At 49.2% G+C, this 21,997-nt stretch overlaps 1 protein-coding gene across 3 annotated transcripts in view; it reads left to right on the top strand.

Annotated features, from left to right (window-relative positions):
• The first annotated feature begins 906 nt into the window (after positions 1 to 906).
• QSOX1 (quiescin sulfhydryl oxidase 1) overlaps positions 907 to 21,997 on the top strand; it is a 46,001-nt gene continuing 24,910 nt past the window's right edge. For all 3 annotated transcript variants that reach the window (XM_009192296.3, XM_009192292.3, XM_003893448.4), the window contains exons 1-2: positions 907 to 1,267; positions 12,854 to 12,954. In XM_009192296.3, the coding sequence (XP_009190560.3) occupies positions 1,003 to 1,267; positions 12,854 to 12,954 (366 nt within the window). In that variant the 5' untranslated portion in view covers positions 907 to 1,002. The remainder of the gene's footprint in view (positions 1,268 to 12,853; positions 12,955 to 21,997) is intronic.

The following is a 21,997-nucleotide window of genomic DNA, read 5'->3' as shown; positions in this document are numbered from 1 at the left end:
ACTAACCTGGCAGACACAAAGGAAAAATATTACCGTGACAACCTTCTGAGGAGCACCTTCTCCCCTTAAAATAAATCACTCAAAACAGTGGAGCTGCAAAGGTAACTAGAGAAAATCCATTAACACCTTAGTGCCCATGAACACCAGGTGAGTTGTTCAGGCTACCTGCGACAGGGATATGTGAGTCAGCGTGGAGAGTTCTGAGTGGGCTGAAGAGTCGGATGTGGGGGATCTGGGCTGCCAGGAATCTCGAATCTTGGAATCGCCCTAACAACCTTATGAAGGTGGCCAGATGTGGGTCCTGAGGAAACTGATTCCACGGCAACGGCCCGCCAACCCAGCACACCCCACAGTAGAGAAGGGGCTTCTGATCCATGAGTAGGGCCCCTCAAATGATGTTCCCCTTTAGATGGTCACGGACATCAGCAGGGGTGGGTGCATCTGATCCTGTGGGGTCTTGGTGGTCGCAGACCACGCGTCCCTTTTCTCTCCCACCTGCATCTAATTCACAATGTCTCATCGCTTTGCGGGAGCCCAGGAACTGCCCTAAAACAGCAGAAATCCGGGTCGTCTATTCCAACGGACTCCTCTTCCGTTGGATACGGGGGCCGTGACAGGCCAAACAACCTCCGCGAGGCCCCCGCAGCGACTGCTCAGCGGGCGCTCCATTCCTTTCCTTGGGGATGGAGCTCCAGGGACCGGACTGTACACCTCGCCTCCTGGGGCCTGAGGCGGGAACCCGGCTTGCGCAGCTCTGAGGCCTCGGCGGACCGCGAAAGGTTGGCTCACCGCCCGGCCACGGCCAGCCCCAGCAGCAAGCTCAGCCCCTCCCGCTCCTGGGCCCAGGCGCGGCCTGAGGGGAGGGGCGGGGCCGGCCACGGAGGGCGGGGGCTCGGGGGCGGGGCCACGTGGCTCCTCCTTGCGGGCGGAGGCAGGCAGTGCTGCGGTGCTGGGACCCGACTCATCCGGTACTTGCGTGTGGTGGTGAGCGCAGCGCCGAGGATGGGGAGGTGCGGCCGCGGCTCTGGGCCGCTGCCGTCGCTGCTGCTGCTGCTACTGTTGCTGCTCGCGGTTCCCGGCGCTGGCGCGGCCCCGCGCTCGGCGCTCTACTCGCCTTCCGACCCGCTGACGCTGCTGCAGGCGGACACGGTGCGCGGCGCGGTGCTGGGCTCTCGCAGCGCTTGGGCCGTGGAGTTCTTCGCCTCCTGGTGCGGCCACTGCATCGCCTTCGCCCCGACGTGGAAGGCGCTGGCCGAAGACGTCAAAGGTGAGAAGCGGCGGCAGCCCGCTCCCCCGTGCCGCGCCGCACCGACCCCTCCACCTGCCCCGCGGGCAGCCCCTTACTCCGGGAGCACGTCCCTCTTCCAGTCACCTCCGCCCACCTCTTCCTCTCCGCGCATCCCGCGACCCCCACCTTCATGTTTCTCGTCTCCATTTTTGGCTCCCGCTCCCTTGCCTTTTCCTCTTGGCCCTCATCCGGAGCTTCTCTCCCCTCTCCGCGGCCTGGTCCCCCAGACCTGCCCTGCTTGCCCGGTTCGTCCCCCGCCAGGTTACTACCTCCTCCCCAGAGAGGGGTCTCCTTTGTTCCTTCCTCCGCATGGTCCGCTGACACCTTACGGCTTCCTGGTCCAGCCTTGTGGCAGTCCTCTTCCTCTCGTCCAGGGACCCATGTCGCTTTCCTGCCAGGTTCCTTAGCTGCTGTGGGTCAGTGCTGGGGAGAAAAGGGAACGGGCATTCATTTTTGCCTCCCCACCACCTTTCTCCACTCCCTCGACTGGTTGACCGAAGTGGTTCATAGACTTCCTTTCTCATTTTTGTCTTTGATGGAGGTATCTCTGTTCTGGGCCTCTCCTGACCTGCCGCCTCCAGCTCCTTAGCTTCCGGGCCACATCCTTCTCTCTCTTCCCCCGCTCAGATCCTAATGTTTTAACCCCATGCACCCAGAGGCCTTTGGTGCATGTTTGGCTCTTGCTCCGTGTTCCCAATCACAGGTTGGGGCATCAAAACTATATTTCCTGGATTCCAAGACATCAGCTGGGAGACACACTGTTCATTTTGTGACAGCCCAAGGGGTAGAAGGATAGGAAAAAACCACTACATGTATAGAGATTTTAAGGGGAACTCTATTACAGAAATGCTAAAATTTTGAAACACTTAAGACTTAGAGTCGAGGAACTATGGTAATAATAGTAATTAATATTTACGGAGCACCTATCATTTCAGGCACCTTACTAAGTACTGGGCATACATTGTCTCATAGTTTCCTTTCCACAATTTAAAGATTCCTGTGGTGTCACACATCCACCTAACCCAGGTAGTGGGCATTTGGCGGGCGGGAGTGGTGTAGTGATAGTGATTTGTTCCTGACTTGCTGCCTCTGAATGGAGCTACTTCCTGATTCTGGTGCTAGGTCGCTAGCACGGGCTCCTGCCCTGAAATGGTCACTGAATGAGAACTGTGGACGTCTTTGGAAATAGGCATCTTTCTAGAGGAAGCGGAACTGGAACCATTGTTCTCCTTCTCTGCTGTCGGTATTTCTTGATAAACTCAACTCTTTGTGGTAGAATAGTGCCTTTGTAGATGTTAGTTTTCAGACTCATCCTCCCTCTTTCCTGAGCAGCTTGCAGATTGGTTTCTGAAGTGGCTAGATGGAACCATGCCTACGTCTTTTAGCCACACGGTCCTGGAAAATTATTTTTAAATGAAACTTATAAGCTGTTTTGACCTCCAGTTTACACTTGCTCACATACTTCACTGGTCCCATTAGCTGAACCAGCCTTTCTGAGCAGTGTTTCACACCATTTCAACACATTTGGTCAGGGAAGGAGTGATGTCAACACATCTGGTCAGGGGAGGAGGAAGAAAGAACATGGATCATGGAACTGGAACACCTAAGAGAAGGTAAATCTCAGGGGACATTGTGGGCATGAACATCATAAAAATTCCCTGATCACTTTCCACTTTGAGGCTACAAGAGGTGTTCAATGGCTGCAGATGGACTTAGTCTTGAATTTCTTCCTTCTTGAGAGTGCTGGAGGGAAAGATCAGCTTCCAGCTGACTCACATGTTTAGCCTCTTGCAATGCAGAGTTTTAGTTTTTCTATGAGTTGCATATCTAGATACTGACCCAGTCTGCTCCTGGATGAGGGTTACCACTTCCAAACGGGATTCCCCAGTGCATGGAGCCTTTCTTTAAAATAAGAAAGCGAAATCAGAATTTAACCTCTGAAAAGGAAATGGAAGGATCAAAGCCTGTGGGGATGATCCAGGGTAAATGGGAGGTGGGAGATTTCAGTGGAAGCTGGAGGTCTCCTGTGAGCCACTGGTGTGTCAGCCCTTGAACCAGATGGTGTTGGGAGGGTACTGGCAGAATCTGCTGTCAGCCTGCAATGAAGAATGTCCTCCACTCTACCAAAGGGGTATTCGCTGGTGAGGCCCTGCTAAGAAGCTCGGATTGGTCTCACTTCATCTCTGTCCTGAGGTTTCTTGAGAAAGATTGGTTGTGGGCCTGCAGAGGGCTGCTCTCATCCCACCCTGGGCTGTGTGAGTATGGCCCATGCTCTCTGCTGAGGACACCTGTATCTTGAGGCAGGAACAGAGACAGAGTGAAGGTCACGGGGAGAGAGAAGAATTTTGCAGCCATACTTGGCTGGCTTCAGGCATTTAATCTGACTGAATAGGGTTCATTTCTTCAGTGACTAGGGCAGTAGATTCTCTAGGGCAGATGCTGCCCTGGGGCTGAGCATGTGTTTCTGAGAACCTGGTTCACCCCCTTTCTATTACAGAGCAGCTCCCACCATATGTTTGGGAAATTGGTAGTATCCAATTTAGGCCTTCATTGCTATTCACTGGCTAATCAATCAGCAAATATTTGTTGAGTGATAAGCATTGTTTGCATTGCAGTTGGGGAAATGAACTACTCACAGAAGGAAAATTGGCAATTGTTACAAAGCTGTGTTTGAAAAAGGCCAAAGGAGTGGTTCAGCCATTTCTTGTAGGAACCCAGGGGAGGAAAGTCACAGAGGGCTAATCTGATCACCAAAGGCCTTCATGCCAGTGGTTATTTATTACACGCTTGCCTTATGCCAGCAGTTTGCTAAGGGCCTTCACAGGCCATTATTATGACAATCCTTACCCCGGAAAATATCTGAGCTATGGATATTGTCTTCCTCTTTTTTTTAAAACAGATAAGTAACTTGCCAGGTTTACACAGATGCTGGAGGAGGCCATTGACTCCAGCTCTTTTTGGCTCTCTGGAGCCTGGGCAGGTAGAGAGGTGGGTGGAGGAGGAAGGATATTCCAGGTGGAAAAACAGTGTGTGCCAAGCTACGAAGGTGAGGTTCGTAAGGTGTGTGTTTGAGTGACAGTGAGCAGTGTTGGTTTTGTCCCCCTTCTCTTCCAGGGCACAGGCCACATCTGCTATGTGTACCTGTGATTCCCAGCACCAGAGCTTGGTACAGAGTAGGAGCCCACTGCAAGTTCATGGTGGCCAGTGGCCTGAGCCTCACAGGATTCCAAATGACGGTGTGAGTGTAGAACCTTCTGCTGGTGCCGTGGATCATCTTGACTCAGACTGGGGGTGTCAGCCAGGTGTGAGGGGTAGGGAAGGCATTTTGTCCATCCAGTGATGTCACTGCCCAGAAACTGTCAGCAAGGAGGAAGGAAGGCATGAGTTGGTGACCGCATAGTGCTGACTAGCTGGACAGGGCATAAACCAACCCTGTGTCAGGAGAACTCCTGAAGACTTCGGTGTAGAGTCCCAGAGCTGAGGGTTGGTAGCTTCTGGTCACTAGATCACCAGGTCTCGCTGGCTCTTTGTGGTTGGGTACATCTGTGCCTCTTACATCTGAAGCCCAGACCCACTTAACACTCGGAGGCTGCATGTTTCTTGTTAAGAGTTTTTTTGCCATCCAGCACTTGAACGGTTGTCAGAGCTGGAAGGGGCATTAGAGATCATTCATCCTGGCCCTCGCTGATCCAGGAGGAAGCAGAGGTCCAGAGACACATGTGGAGCTCATGGTGCTGCAACCAGTTAAACTCCAAGCAAGGCTTCCTACTCCACCCAGTGCCTTCCCTGAACTTGTGAGTGGGGCAGGGGATGCTGCCCTTGACTCCAGACCAAGCCCCCGGAGGGGTCTCAGCAGAATCCCCACAACACCCTCACCACAGGGCATCCTCTCACCCATCACTCCAAAATTTACAGCTGTCCAGCTTCTCTTGCCTTGCCACCCTTCCCCTCTCCATTAGTCCATTTATTCTGTTGTAGGTACAAAAATTACTCTGTTCAGAGCAGTAACTGCACCAGGAAAAGGTTTTCTCCCCACTGGTAGAGCTGGACTGATACTAGTGATCATTTTGGTGTTAGGCATTTAAGTCACCTGACACTTCAGAAAGTCTCTGTCACTCAACTCTGCATTGCTTTGACAGTAAAGCTTAAATGCAGCTTTGCTTTAACAATGGAGCACTCAGATAAGGACCTTCTCTATTCCATCTCCTGTTACTTGTCAAAAGACAAAATTACACCACAATCAAAAATATTGACTGGCTTTTATTGTGATTCTAGAATCAGGCAACAGCACATTCTCTCTTACAAAATGAGTATTCTGATGAGCTGAGCAGAGGAGTTTGGCTTTATAGACAGAAAAAGGCTGAAGAAAACAGAAACAGATCAAAAATCAGATGGGTTATTTCGGTCGCTTTTAAAGGTTAAAGCAGAGACTTCCTTATGTTGGCTGAAACTGGCTTGTTTGGAGATTTGACTGTTATCTCACTCTCTCCTGATTTCTTGGAAGGTCAGATCAACAGCTTAGTTTTGGCTTGGTGGCATGGGACTTCAGCTTGAGGGACTCCATCGTGGTTTGGTCTCTTGGGCCTTGTGCAGGAAGGAGCTCAGTCCCCACCAGTGGCCTCCTAGAAATATTTAACAATTCTCCCCTTTTGGTCAGGTTCTCACCTAGGTGAGAGTGTTACTAAAACAGGACATCAGCACTACTCTCAGTAATCATCATTTTGGGTTTTCAGTCTTTTTTTTTTTTTTTCTGAGACCGAGTCTTGCTCTGTCGCCCAGGCTGGAGTGCAGTGGCCTTATCGCAGCTCACTGCAAGCTCCGCCTCCCGGGTTCACGCCATTCTCCTGCCTCAGCCTCCCGAGTAGCTGGGACTACAGGTGCCCGCCACCTCGCCCGGCTAATTCTTTGTATCTTTTAGTAGAGATGGGGTTTCACCATGTTAGCCAGGATGGTCTCGATCTCCTGTCCTCGTGATCTGCCCGTCTTGGCCTCCCAAAGTGCTGGGATTACAGGCTTGAGCCACCGCGCCTGGCCTGGGTTTTCAGTCTTAACACATCATTTATAGGTTAAGGTATGCTCATTATCACGTGTTACTTGGAGTTTTGATGATTCACGCTGGAGAGAGACCATTTAGCATTCGGCAGATGGCTGCATAAAGACATTTAAGACTTTTTGAGAGGATACAGTGTAACAGGGAAACTACTATAATGACTCTCCCCAGGATAATACTGAGAGTTTACAATATGCCGCCTAGCCATGGACCCATGAACCAAACCAGCTAAAATCGAAGAGATGAAAGAGTGAGCCAGATGAGGAATTTACCCTTTTTAACCGAGTACTATTTGTTCATTTTTTGCGACTGAGTCTCAATACCCTATGTATCTATCCATGTGCAACAAAAAGTGTCAGCAATTGCACCGATTCCCTGTTCCGCTAATAGGTAGCATTTCTATTATCTAGCATCCCATGACTGGGTTAAATTAAAGCAGGGAGTAAGAACACATGGGTCTAAAAGTCTGACTCTATAAAAGGGACCACTAGTACAGTTTGAACAATAGTTGTGTTAGGGATGTTGTGGAAGTTACCCCCTGGGTGGACTAAAGGATCCCTTTGGTCATGTAAAGATCTGGGTTGAGTGTGACAAATCCAACATTTCATGAAGTTACCCCTAGAAGCCACTGATTGTGAAATTCTGACTACAGCATTATCCTGGCAGACAAAAAAAGGTAGACGTAATCAAGGATAAAGTGGAAGACTTATTCCAATGAATCTCTTGTTCAGATGTTTTGGGAAAGCATGAAATTGTCAACTCCTTGTCCTGGTTTGCAGTTTGATTGTCTCTGGTTATGGCATTGGGCATTTTGGTGAACTTTTTGTGTGGCTTACACATCAGGCATGAGACTTGTCCCTTGAAGTTGTTCAGCTTCTGCTTCTAGGGCTTTAGGCACAGAACAGTTCTTGTTCTTAGTTGGAGAATTGTAGCTAGTTATTGGAAGAAACTGAAAGAATTCAGGATGCAATCCATCTTATAGGTAGATGATAAAAACTTGAAAATGATCAACAAGGCTACAATCTAATAACAGATGTACTATAGTTTTTCTTCAGGAACATATTTTTTCTCTCTGTAGTCACCCCCGTTTCTACCAAAGATAATCAGGGTAAGTGAGAGGCAGAGGTCACAGTGAGCCGAGATCGCACCACTGCACTCCAGCCTAGATGACAGAGCAAGACTCCCTCCAAAATAAAATAAAATAGAATAGAATAGTCAGGATAAGACTAATTTGCTCACAGAATATGTTTAGTCTCATCAAACTTGGCCTGATTATTTATATAAGTGTGGCAAGAATAGTGATTGATCACATAGGCTCTTCTTAAGTTTGCTTTGCTGGAACTTATCGATAGGAAATCTCAGATTGGACTTTTAATAACCTCTTAAGGCTAGGAAGCCAAACCAAGCCCAACTTTAGATTTTACCTGCAGTACCTGTAGATTCATCGTACATATATTCTCAAGTATGGCATCACACTCAAAACCTTGGTAACATCACCAGTGTTTCCTATTGTATCTTGTTTTAAAGAGAGCAGATGCTTATTGAACTTATGCAAATAACAGTATTGCCATAAAAATAAGAATATTCACAAATAGTTTCTGAATTCCAGAGAGGTCTTATAGGGAGAAAATGTTTCCATTTTTGTTCACAAGAGTATACTTACCAACTTGCTGAAAACTATAGATAGCTTAAAAGAAAATAAGTTTTCTTAAATAAGGACAACAAAACATTAGAAAGAACCAACAACTTTTCGAATTTAAAAACCATAACAACCCATAATTCTTCATTGGTTCATTTAGTCTCATGTAATTAATTCTTGTTCTGCTTGATCTTGGTTATCAGTTCTGCAAACCCATCAGTTTTTTCATTAGAGTTCTGGAAATTCTTTGCTAGTCCAATCATATTATCTCGAAGTTATCAGAAATGGTACTTATCAGAGACTTTTCCGTGGATCTCCTTGAAGATGAAGCACTTTAGGATTATAGTTGCTTAGAAAAAAGCTTTTAGAAAAACAGAATAAAGCAATTAACTGTAGACAATAAGACTTAAAATGTTTGTGGTAAAGATATGATGAGAGTTCATAATAATAATGACACAATTGACAAGGAAATTTGGTTATTGCTGTGCATATAACATTTTAACCTAATAACCGAAATTAAGGCTGATAATACATCATATTTCTAGGAATATCATATAATTTTGGGGATACACATTAGTAACAATTATATATATACATTAATAAATATAACTCAAAGAAGATTAAACATCATTTCTTGTTTGACAATGCTTCCCATATAATTAATACATCAAATGAGCCTAACTATAGTTTAATATCTCTCCTTTGCAGAATCTTTGAGATGTTCCAGGGCCCTCTGGAATGTTTCAAAGTTACTTCAAGTTCAGAAAGCCTTAATTTAGAATTTGATTTTGGGAAGTTTGTACAAAATATCAAAGGTTTAAAATTAAAACACTTAATCAGGCTGGGCATGGTGGCTCATGACGGTAATCCCAACACTTTGGGAGGCCGAGGCAGGAGGTTACCTTGAGCCTATGGGTTCGAGACCAGTCTGGGCAAAATAGGGAGACCCCATTTCTATAGAAAATTTTTAAAAAATTAGCCAGGTGTGGTGGTGTGCACCTGTGGGCCCAGCTGCTTAAGCAGCTGAGATGGAGAATTACTTGAGCCCAGGAGGTGGCAGACAAGTGAGCCACGATCGCACCACTGCACTCCAGCCTGGATGACATAGTGAGACTTTATCTCAAAACAAAAACAAAAAAGCAAAACAAAAAAATCACTTGATCAAATTGGATCACAGGTCACTGTTAAGTCACAGTCATTCATCTAACCAGAATGATAATTAAAAGATTTCAAAAGGAAAATATAGAATGTTACACTGTTGCAGAAAAAAATCTTAGCTCTTTTATAGAGAGGACTCTATTTTCTTAAGTAATCAAAGACCTAATAAAGACAACACGGAGCACAGGGAATCATCTTGATAAAACAAAGGATCCTTCTTAGGATAATTACCTACAAGGTACAGAAAAACCTTTCACTATTTCCTTTTCAGAACAGATCAATACTTCAAGAAAACCTTGTTTTAACAGAGAGGACCAAATTCTGATTTTTCATCAGTGTACTTTTGATATTAAGGCTCATTAAAAAAACACACAAAAACTATAAGTTAGCCCATTTGACCACACTTGAAGTTCTTTTCTCTTCACAACTTCCTTGTATCCGTTAGTTTGTCCTGTACTCTTACTCTTTCTCATTGTGAAATAACCAGTCACTCTAGAACAAAATGACTCTTTTTCCCTTAATCAAAATACATCCTTATATTTTATGGCTTCCTTAGTAAACCATGCCATACTTCCCTTGCATACAGAATTATGTCCCTTATTATTTCTAGTTTTAGTTGCTTATATTAATTAGTTTTTACTCCTTAGTAATCTTAATTTCTAGTGAAAACTAGCAAGCATTGTGAACTGTCTTCCATTAACATTCACCATTTCATAATTTCTAGAAATATGTTTCCTCAGCTTTTTGTGCTTATTACAGACCCAATTGTATTCTCTGTGCCATACAAAAACAAGATGCCAAAGCATGTATACTTTAAACTTATGTTCAGCAATTAATGTTTCAGTATTTTAATTTACTTGGAAATGTTATTTTATGAATATCTGTGACTTAATTTAATGTAAAATAACTGTAAGAGGAGGCTGGATATGTGGACAGAGGCCAAAAGAAGAACCGCCTTCTGGTTGTAGGTTTTCTTCTAAAGTTAGTTAGAGCCCCCAGAGACTGTTGAATAGAGATTGACATACTCAGATCCACAGAAAGAAAAGATCATTTGATGGTTAGAGAGGCCAGTGAGGGGTGGAGCACATTAGAACCTCACCAGGAGAGAAATAATATGTTGATATTTCTCTAGAGGCCCTGCCATGAGAACCTGTACTAGCTCATGGGACACGGAGGGTAGGTTGGAGGTGAGGTCAGTAACAAACCAGATCATGGGTTCATGCCAACCTAGGACAGGCATGAGGAGATGGAGGTTTGGGTGGGGGAAGAGATTTCAGAGGGAGAGTGGACAGGATGTGGAGGCAGGTTGGGATCAGCAATCCCATGGTAGGGGCAGAGGGATTGCATCCTGGGCCTGGCGTGCAGCAGGCCCTGACCATACCTGCCTTTGTGCAGGCTACCTTGGAGGTGAGGTTTAAAGCCAAAGGATGCACCCCAGCTTGCAGATACTTGGATAGGCTCAGGTTGCTATCCTTGTGTGCTAAGGGAGTCAAGAAAGCTCCCCAAAAAGTGTGTGGTGGGGGGTGTTGAGGAAGTTGGGGAAATGGCGTCCTAGGATGTGGCTCACCTGACTCTGCTAAATACTTTTGAAGTCTGACTCTGGTAAATACCTCCATCCACTTCCTCTCCCCAGCTCCCCAGCCACCTCCCTCCTACAAGGAGTCCAGAAGCTGCAATGCCAAAAGCAGACTACCAGCAAAAAAGGTGGGGAAAGAAGGGGGTGTTGTGGCCACAGGCCTTCCTTCAAGCTCCCAGAGCCCCCTCCCTTGTATCAGCCCCAAGAAGGGCCAACTTAGTTGCCTTCTTTCCAGGGATGCGTCAGGGTGTGCCAGGCTTTTCCTGCATCTGTCTCATGGAGGTGAGGGTAACACTCCTTCCCCAGGCATAAGGTGTTCTTAGGAGCTCTGATACCTTCTGCAATTGTGTTTTTCTCAGACATTGTAAGGAGTTAAGTTCTAGGGTGGAGTATTAGGGTGTTTTTGCATTGCTAAAAATAAGTACCTGAGGCTGGGTAATTTATAAAGAAAAGAGGTTTAATTGGCTCAGGGTTCTGGAGGTTGTACACAGCATCTGCTTAGCTTCTGGGGAGACCTCAGGGATCTTTTACTCATGACAGAAGGCAAAGCAGGAAAGGAAGCAGGAGGGGGTTGGGAAGTGCCACCCTATTTTAAACAATCGGATCTTACAAGAAGTCAGAGTGAGAACTCACTCATTACCAAGGGCACAGCGCTGAGCTGTTCTTGAGGGATCTGCCCCCATGGTCTAATACCTTTCACTATACCTCACCTCATCTAACATTGGAGATCACATTTCAACATGAAATTTGGAGGAGACGAGATCCAAACCTTATCAGGTAGGGTCACAGGTCCTGCTAAAACTGTGATCGTCAGGAATGTTGTTCAGATGTTAGTGTTCTGTACGTAACGGGTGCTAGGTGGGCTGCCTGTGTAAATTCCATTCCCTGCCCCTGGGGCATGAGCTTCAAATGGAAGTTGCGCTTGCCACCAGGCAGGCCTCCTTCTCCTCTCATCTGTCCCAGAGACGCAGGTGGGTCCAGCTGCCATGGAGGTCATCCTGAGCTGTCCAGGCAAACACTCCCAGTCTGGCCCCTTCTTCCCTTCTATTCTGGCTCCCATGCCTCCCAAAAACCCTCCTCTCCAGGCAGCATGGTCTTTGCCCATCCTCTCCCCCTCCACCTTGCTCAGGAAGTTCCCTGCCCACTGGACCGACTGTCTAGGTTCAGCTCTGTTTCCACCTTTCCTGCTGAGCCCATGCCTTGGTCTGCAGGGCCGACCTCTCCTGGCTGGGTCCAAACTTGAGAGTTCTGTGCCACATGATTTGGCCCCGTCACTGCCCTCTCACGGCTTGTGTGACTTCCTCTGTGCGCACCTTGGCTTCCAGCTGGAGCAGCCTCCGTGTGGGTGGAACTTTGGTGGATGCTCACGGGGCACCTGACCTGGAATCTGAGCTCAGGAGAGCTGCCTGGTATATGAGCTTGTTTCTTCTCAGATTCTGGGCTGTGGCCCAGAATGGTGCCATTATTCTCTCTGCCAATGTTTCAGCGGCCAGCAGCCTTGTGACCTGGGGCCTGATGCAGGGGCAAGGTTAATTTGCCAGACTCTGGCCTCAAGGCTTCTTTCTCCGCAGTTCCTGGATTCCAGATGCTCTCATTTCTGGCTGGGGACCCAGTTCCTGATACCCTTTACCCCAGTCACTCAAACTCTGCCCACTACCAGTACCTCTGGCCCCAGGAACCTTCCCCAAGAGTCCTCTGGGGAATTCCAAATCCCCTAAGGCATGTTCTCCACCCTTCTGAACTGATCCCATTTAGGGCCCCAGGGACAGAGGCAATACCAGGGCTTTTCCCAGGGCATGGGGGTGGGGGGTGGCGAGGAGCGGGACAGACTCCTTCAACATCTCTCATCCCCTATCCGTGGCCTCACATAGTAGTAATGGGGAAACAGATACCATTCTGAGGCAGTGTTACTTATGCTAATCATCCAAAACACAGGTTCCGTTTTGAGAGATGCTATCGTAATGCAGACCAGCTGGAATATCTCAGAGGTCCTTTCCCAAGGAAGGTGTGACCTTTGTCATAAGAGCTTTGGGATCAGGTGCTGTGGGGTTGGCAGGGGTGAGGCATTGCATTGGGGGAGATGGGTGGGCAGAGGGGGTGCCAGCCCCTCTTATTTACCCTTGGGTTTTTTTGTCTTTTCAGCCTGGAGGCCGGCCCTGAATCTCGCTGCCCTGGACTGTGCTGAGGAGACCAACAGCGCAGTCTGCAGAGACTTCAACATCCCTGGCTTCCCAACTGTGAGGGTGTGTGACTGACAGGAGGGGAAGGCAGGCTAGGCCTGCTCTGTTTCCCTTTATAAGGGAAAAGGGCCATGTGGGATGTGTCTGGATGGGCAGATTTTGGCTGCTGTGATTTGAGCTGGGAGGTGATCATCACTTGAGCTGGTGAGAGCTCCCAGCTCCCAAGGTCCTCTTCGATTGCTCTCCCTCCTGACCTCCAAGCCTTAGAGGTCTGATCTAACTCTATAAAACCAGGATTCAGGCTCTGACCCATCTGTGGGCAGGGTCGGACTCTAGGAGCCTAGTGGTTCCCCACAAAGGGACCCCAGACACTCTGGCAAGCCTCAGCCTCCTCAGGCAAATGCCTTGAACCACAGGTAGCTGAGAAGGGACCTGTCAGGATAGCTTCACCCCACTGTCAGAATGTCAGTGCCTCAGGCAGCAGGGATCCCTGGCACGGGAATTATCATACCCAAGGCATGAGGGCTCTGTCACCCCAGCTCTGGTGGAAAGTGGCACGAGATCTCTGATGATGCCTTACCTGCCAGCCTGCCCACCGCAGGGCATCAACAGCTTAATTAATGTCTGAACAGCTTCCAAGGCTTTCAAATAGGAGGCCTTGGATAGTCCAGAGCGGCAAGGCTGCTACAGTTATGGTGAGGGCCCTCCCCTGGGTTCAGGCCTGGCTCCAATCCAATTAGTTTTCTTCCAGATTAGAGAAGCCAAATTCAAATCTCTGTCTCTGTATCACCAGCTATAAATAATATGTACCCTTCCACCAGAATGGCATCTAGAAAAGCAGTTTCCTCTGTAGCCATTAAGAATAATTATGAAATGCCTTTGAAAGCTGAAATGCCAAGGATTGTCCCTGGAATAAGATACCTCTGAGCTGGGGGTGGGGGCGGCCAAGTTTCAAACAGAACTGTGAGCCATAACACAGCTTAATTACCCCAGCAGCATCCATCTGGGAAGTAAGGCCGTGGCTGCACCAGGAACGTCCAGCTCTAACTCCATGTGACCTTTCTGTTCCTCAAGCCCAGTGCAACGCCCCCTGGACTCAGGGTTTCCACACCTAATAGAAGTCCCTTCCTAAACTGTTACCACATAGGGTCAGGGCCCCCCAGGCCCCGGGTTTAGCTGAGACCAGGTTGGTCTCTGGACAGTGTGGTGAACCAACAGCTACTGCCACGTCATTGAAAAGTGGCAGCAGAGAGACTGCATGTCAATCATCCCTTTGAAATAAAAGGCCTTCCTGGCAGGGACATGGCGCTATCCTTGGCCCTAAGGTGTGTAATTGAAAATATTCAAACAGGGCACTCTGTTCCTTTGGCTGAACCAGGTGAGCAGCCCTCAGTGCGAAGCTGTGGGCAAATTAGTGTGGCAGCAGGAACCGTCATTCACAGGCTGATGTTTTTCTCACAGTGAGCATGGGGCACAGGGGTACAGCCACTGCCCAGCCCCCAGGGGAGGGGTTGACACTGGTACAGCAGCCAGGGCAGGATGACCAATTGACAGCCAGGGCCTGATACCTGGGCTTTCTGACTCTGCCTGGAAGAGGCTGGGCACAGCAGGGATGAAGGAGGTGGCCCAGGCCCAGCAGGTCAGAGGCTCCTCAGCGCCACCCCATGTCACGCAGCGCACGCAGCCTGGATGCCTCAGGTGAGAGTCACCATCTCCTGAACTGCCTGGCTGGCTGTGGGAGGGGCGCTGGGAGGGCCCTCGCTGCGCTCCTCAGCCTTCCCCTGTCTCCAGACGGCAGCACCTGGCAGGGCCAGTCTGGTAGTCATCTGTCCACAGACCAACACGGTGGCCTCCCCCAGCACAGCCTTTCCTGCCTCTCCTGAGGAACCTGCAGCTCAGTTTTGGCCAGGGGAGACTCAGTGCCCAGTCCATAGGCCAAGTGGCTTGAGCTGGCAGGTCCCTGCTCTGAGGTCCTATGCAGCAGCTCTCAAATAGTTTCTTACTGTGACCAACTGTAAGCAGTACACATTTTTACATTGTGATCCCAAAGTTGGTATGTATCTATTATCACTAGAACACAAGTTTCAGATTAATTCTTACTGAGTGCAGTTAAACTATGATATTTTCTGTTTTTTTTTTTTAATACGGCTGTGATTAAATACATTGATTTGACAGCTCATTACAAGGTTGTTTCTAGTATTTGGAAAACACTACTCAAACAGATTCCAATCTCCAGAGATTCGGGGCCTTGAAGAGCCTGGGTGCCCTTGGGCATCGTGGCCAGATCCTTAGGTAGCAGAGCTGCCCTGGGGACCGCTGGTGGGCAGAGACATAGCCCTGTTGCCCTGCCTGCTGCCCCCTGGGGGCTGGAGCCTGTCCTTGCACTCTGCCCATGAAGAGCTGAAAGGCCAGGGCAGCTGAAAGGCGAGGGCCCGTGTGAAGCAGGGGGAGGAGAGAGTGCTTTTGGTATGGGGACAGGCCCACACACAAGAGTCTGGCCTCCCCCAGTGGCATGTGTGACTGACCTGCCTCTGGCCGCTTGCCAACATGAGCAAACAGTGAGCTTCTACCAGCCCAGCCTGTTTAGTAAACACCTGGGCCTGAAGGGCAGGCTGGCTGTGTCAGGTCCCCATCAGGCTGGAGCCAGAGTCCAACTGGAAGGAAACAAAGGTATGCAAGAGGGAGGGGCTGGTTGGCTGCAGGTTCTGACTAGAGCTTGGTGACCTAGAGGCTGGAACTTCCGAGTCAAGGGGCTTCTCCGTGGGCCTCAGGAGTGCCCTTCAGTGGGAATAGAATGGGACTTTTGATGGCCGAAGGCCTGGCCAGAACAAGGGGTACACAGCACAGCAGCATAGGGGTGGGGAAGGGCGGATCTTCCCTCTTCAAGGCTCTGAGGAGATCAGTGATGTTTCAAATCCTGGCCTCACTGCTTACTGTATGTGGCTTGGAAAGTCACTTATCAGTGCCCCAGCCGTGGACCCCAGTTTCCTTGTCTGTAAACATGGGGTGATAACATCCACCTAAGAGGACCGTTGCCAAGTGTGAAGTGAGGTCTTCCATATGAAAGTGCCACCACACCACACTGGTGTGATTTGGACTTCAGTAAAAGTTTGCTTCCTTCCTGTTGTCCCATCTCCCTCCTGGGCCACCCATGGGGCTGCTGGTAGCTGCTCTGTGGCCGCTGCTGGACTGTGTGGCAGTCCATCTGTCTGTCAGCAGCCACTGTGGGCATGCTTGCTGGGTGCCCAGCACCGCACTCACCACTGCAGGCGAGGCCAGGAGCGTGAGATCCCCAGAGCCCATGGCCAGTGAGAGGCAGCCAGCAACAGGTTCCCAGGGAATGCCACAGGAGTTTGCTGGGCTCACGGAACTCTTTCACTCGTCAGAAAGGAGTTCGTGTAGGAGGGGACCTCAACTTGGTATTGGGGTTTGGCTAGGAGAGAGGAGTGTGGGTGGGCCTCACAGGCAAGAAGGTGAGAGCCAAGGCCCTGTGTGGGCAGGGTGAGGTGGCGTGTTGAGACTTGTCCAGCTGGGCAGAGGCTCATGTTGAGGGATGAGGCAGAGCTGGGGGAGGAGGGAGCCCAGAAGTGGCAGGTCCTTGAATGCAGGTTTGGGAGCGGGGACGCCCTGTGAGGGTACAGAATCTGGGCTGTTACCTTTTGTGGCTTTTGCTAGAAGGGGAGATATCAGGGAGGAAGGCAGGACTCCAGGATGTCTCCTGTCTCTCTCTGGAAAAAGGAGGTGGGCCCCTTTCTCAGCAGTCAGCTGCTGTTGTGGGGTCTTCTCCAAGGATCATCCACAGTGTTGGAAGTGGTTAAGGTGGATCCTCATGGGCTTACCATAAATATCTGGAGGCTAGACCATTTTCCTTAAAACATGTTATAAAAGCTGGAATTGAATGCCATCGGTGTCACCCCTGGGAAGTGTGCTTTCTCTTGAGCTCTTTTGACCCCAAGAAAGCAGTCACTCCGTAGTTTCGTGAAGACCAGCCGGGTGTTGCCTGGTTTTCTGCCATTAGGGAGCGGCTGGAGGTCTTCCAGAAGCTCCTGTGCAAAGTGATGAAAGAAAAGGGATGGGTGATGACTGCTCCTGAGAAAAGAAACACACTCCCGAAGTCTTAATTGTCTGCTTCCAGGGAGCCGTGGTGGTTTCCCTTGGGCAGGGCACACACCTCCATGGTTGACTTAATAAGGATACATTTTCATCAGAGGACAAAAATGTGCCCTGACTTGATTTCCACATGAGCTTCCAGGGTGATCAAAGGGCAGAGATTCTCTGTTCAGCTGAACAGATGTCTATTGAGAGATGCCAGACACTGTGGAGCTTGCAGAGATAAATAAAATGTCATCCTGCCTCCTGGTCAAAGGTGGGTGCATGGGTGGATAGTGGATTCGGGTTGAAGTTCATTGCAGCTGGAGTGGTGGGAATGGAGGGCAGTGTGAGGTTAGTTTGGGTTTGGAGTCTGGACGGCCTTGAATGCAGTGAGTTTGGACATTATTCATTGACAGTGGGGAGTCATGGAAGAGATTTGAGGAGGAGCAAAATGTTCAGACCAGAACTGTGCGTTAGAAAACTAACCTTAGTAGCAGTGAGGAAGATGGCTGGAGAATGAAAAGATTGAGTATACTAAAACTTCTGAGAGCATTAAAGGTGGAGACTGATGTGGTGACCCAAAAATACATCATCGTCTGTCAGGCCTGGTCTAGACAAGGCAGGTGGAGGAGAGGACTTTTGAAGAGGTAACACGGAGGTCAAATTCACAGAACTTGTCAGCTAACTGGATGACAGGTTTTTGAAGAGGGGGATGGTGCGGGTGGCAGGGAGGAGGACCGTTCGCTGGGTGAGGTAAACACAGGTGGCAAAGCAGGTTGGGAGAGGGATGACTCAGTCTTGGGGATGGTGGGGAAGGGGATGCATCCTGACACCTGGGTGGAGGCCACCAGAAAGAACCAGGAGTCTAGGACAGGGAAGCACTGAGATGCAGAGGGTTTAGCTGGCAAATCATTTGGACAAACAAAGTCATTGGCTTTGGCAAGGGACAAATGATAGGTTTGTTCATTGATCCCTTTATCCACTCATTCATTTAGAAACAAGATTGAGCAACTTCTTTGTGACATTGCTTTCAACAGCTTTTTAAACTGAAGAGTGTCAGGACCTGACGTGTGGCTGTAGGAGAGACCGGGGTAGGAGATGGGGGTGGGCAGTGGGCACAGGAGAGCAGTCGAAAGTGAAGCTAGGACCAGGGCAAGGGTGGCCAAGTAGGGCTGGTCAGTGTCAAGCCAACCAGGGAAGGGTGGCAACATGAAGGCAATGAGGGAGAGCAACCACAAAATGTGGCACGAAAGATGACGAATGCTCGCCATGGGAGGACAAAGCAGGCAGTAATAACACTACCACAGAGAGGCCGGGAGGGTGGGGAGAGATCACTGCAGTGGCTGAAGAGAAAGTCACCACAGAGCTTCCTTAGAACGGCTTCAGCTGAGGGTCGTGGGGATGGCGAGAGAGCAGTCCAAGGAGCAAGGGCAGACACTGTTCCAGGAACGTTGGCAGCATGGGGACACGGGAAGGAAATGCGGTTGCTGGAGAAGGAAGGAGGGCCTTTCTTCATCCCCATCCTCCTTCCCTTCCCATCCTTTCTTTTTTAAGGTTTAGACTAGAAGGATCTAATCTATTTGTAGGCCTGGGGGGGCTGTGGTAGAAAAGAGGAATGATGTGAGGTGGCTAGGAAGAAGTTCTTGAGGAGCGTGAGGCGTGGAGCCAGAGCTTGGAGGAGACATTGGCCTGGGAAGTGGGTGCGAAGCTTCCGAGGACAGAGGGAAGAGCTGAGGTGCAGCAGGGCCTTCCCTTCAGCCTGTGTCCTGGGGAGAGGCTCTTGGGGTCCCTGCACCCCCCTGGGCCACTCTGGCTGACCGAGCTTCCTGGTCAGACTCCAAGCTGCATGTAGTTGCTGGGATCTTGAGAGGTTGCCTTTTTAAAATTTTTTAATTTTTTGAGACAGAGTCTCTCTCTGTCACCCAGGCTGGAGTGCAGTGGCGTGATCTCGGCTCACTGTAACCTCCACCTCCCAGGTTCAAGCAATTCTCCTGCCTCAGCCTCCTGAGTAGCTGGGATACAGGTGCACGTCACCCCATTTGGCTAATTTTTGTATTTTTAGTAGAGACAGGGTTTTACCATGTTGGCCAGGCTGGTCTCAAACTCCTGACCCCAAGTGATCCACCCACCTCGGCCTCCCAAAGTGCTGGGATTACAGGTGTGAGCCCCCACACCCAGCCTGGAGAGGCTGCCTTTTGGTGGAAGTAATGCAAGCCCCTTTTAATGTGGGCACCTGCTCAGATGTGGGTGACCTGATGGTTGATGACAAAAAATGACCGTATTACTTTTCAGAGGTGAAAATAACAGCTGTAACTGTGGGAAAGCCACCCAGTTCAAGGCTTCATGATGTCAGTGTTGTTCTCGTGTGTAGAAACCAGTCAAAGTGTAACCTGTCTGTAAATAAACAAGAGCACCATCATCATGAATAACTGCAGCACAACATCTCCCTCGGGTTTCTTTTTTATTTTATTTTATTTATTTTTATTTTTATTTTTATTTTTTTTTGAGATGGAGTCTCGCTCTGTCGCCCAGGCTGGAGTGCAGTGGCCGGATATCAGCTCACTGCAAGCTCCGCCTCCCCGGTTTATGCCATTCTCCTGCCTCAGTCTCCCAAGTAGCTGGGACTACAGGCGCCCGCCACCTCGCCTGGCTAGTTTTTTGTTTGTTTGTTTGTTTTGTATTTGTTAGTAGAGACGGGGTTTCACTGTGTTAGCCAGGATGGTCTCGATCTCCTGACCTTGTGATCCGCCCATCTCGGCCTCCCAAAGTGCCGGGATTACAGGCTTGAGCCACCGTGCCCGGCTTATTTTTAATTTTTAGCTTTTTGTAGAGATGGGGGCTCACTGTGTTGCCTAGGGTGGTCTTGAACTCCAGGGTTCAAGTGATCCTCCCTCCTAGGTCTCCCAAAGTGCTGGGAATACAGGTGTGAGCCACTGCACCTGACCTGGTTTATTTTTTGTCGGCAAACCAAACCTCAAATAGATGTATCTTCAATTTTGTTTATGAAAAAGTATCAGTCCATAAATACTGTAACTTACATTATCAATATCTCATAATCAAGGAAATTTATGATCATTTTCATAAGTATTAGAATAACAATTGTATTAGGCAAATAAAATTAAATAACTGTAAAGAACACTATTTAAATATGTGTGGTATGTATAAGTGGATGGTTTTCATCCACGATAAAAGTTTGTATTAATGTTTTGAAAAGAGAGAGTAAAGCAGTGAGCAGGAGTAAGGGGCCAGGGGAGGTCACAGGGAGCAGAAGGTTGCAGGTGGGGAGAGACAGGTGGCTCCTCTGCAGCCTTTGTTCCTCATGTGGGAGAGGGTAGCAGGTGGCTTCCAGATTTTCTGCCTACAAATGGCTGTAACAAACAAGTCCTAGCTGATCATGGTTCCTAGTGTTTAAAAGGTATGAAGGAGGGAAGGGGATGCTGGTGGTGGATGATGGTGATGCAGTTAACGTTTACCGGTTCCTTGTGGTATGCACCAGGTACTGTGCTAAGCATTTTAGGTGTGTGGTCATGGAATCCTCACAAGTCTTCAAGGTAGATGGCGTCATCCTCATTTCAAAGATGAGAATGCAAAGGTTCGGAGCAGTTGATGCATTGCCTAAGGTCACACAGCAAGAGAAAAGCAGAACCAGTCCTTGAACCAGGTCTGCCGGAGCCCAGGGCCTGTTCTCAGCCACCAGCTTAGGATAAGGCCAAACAGCTCTATCCCAAGGAGGGAGAAGGAAGCCAGTGTTTGGCTGTTGGAGGCAGAAGCCCAAGGTAGTGAGAAGTGGCCCTGAGGCTAGGGTCCCACAGGAAGAAGCCTCTTCCCAGCCTGCAGGCTCTCCCCTAGGCAGTTCAGTGGCCGGCTTCCAGGACAACTCAACTGTGTTCCCTCCTGAATCGGAAGAGCGCAGGCAAAAGCCTTGGCAGCTGTGTTGCCGCCTGGGCAGAAGCCCAGATTGCCAGGAGTCAGGCTCTGTTCTCTCTGTCCTCGTGCCCCAAGGAGGTGACAGACTAGGCTTGGGGTGTCATGTACGTGGGAAAAGAGAACAAAGTGATGTGTTAAATCAGCTAGTCTGTAGCAAGGCATGTTTTCCAGGGACTCAGGCTCTCCCTTCAAGAGGATCTGTTCTGGAGATCCCTTCCTTGATTGTGTCTGCTGTGTCAGGCTGGGACTTCTCAGTGGACAGACACACCAGCCTCTAAGCCCCTTTTCCCAAGTAAGGAGCAAGGGCACATTGACCTAGAAGCAAGCTGACATTTCCCAAGGGATGTAGGAAGTGCCTGCACTTCATATTTTCAGATGGGTCTGCAAAGGAAAACAGCAGTGGTACTTTATCACTCATCCATACGATAAGTATTTGTCAGTAATTACATGCTAGGTACTGTGCTGCCTCAGCCTCCTGAGTAGCTGGAATACAGGTGCATGTCACCACGTTTGGCCAGAAATGGCCCTCGTGGAGAAAAGTGTATAAGCTGCTGCCCACAGGATCCCTGGATGCTTCTGAGGGGTGGATGGGAGGGTAACGGGAGGGAGCCAGTGTCCAGCTCCTAGAGCAACCTCCCCCCAACTCACCATTTTACAGATGAAGAAACAGGCTCGGCTGGGCACAGTGGCTCACGCCTGTAATCCCAACACTTTGGGAGGCTGAGGCGGGCGGATCACTTGAGGTCAGGAGTTCGAGATCAGCCTTGCCAGTATGGTGAAACCCCATCTCTACTAAAAATACAAAAAAAAAAAATTAGGCATGGTGGCGGGCACCTGTGGTCCCAGCTACTCGGGAAGCTGAGGCAGGAGAATCCCTTGAATCTGGGAGGCGGAGGTTGCAGTCAGCCAAGATCATGCCACTGCACTCCAGCCTGAGTGACAGAGCAAGACTCTGTCACCAAAAAAAAAAAAAAAAAAAAAGAAACAGTCTCAACAACATTAAGTGATTTGCCCAACTACCGCATTGAATAAGTAGGCAGATTTTCAGAGCAGTAGGTGGCTGCACTCTTGGCCACTATCTATCACT

This window comes from Papio anubis, chromosome 1, assembly GCF_008728515.1.
Source record: "Papio anubis isolate 15944 chromosome 1, Panubis1.0, whole genome shotgun sequence".
Taxonomy (NCBI): Eukaryota; Metazoa; Chordata; class Mammalia; order Primates; family Cercopithecidae; genus Papio; species Papio anubis.
Note: the sequence above shows the minus strand (reverse complement) of the source record. Positions and strands in the feature narration are given on the sequence as shown.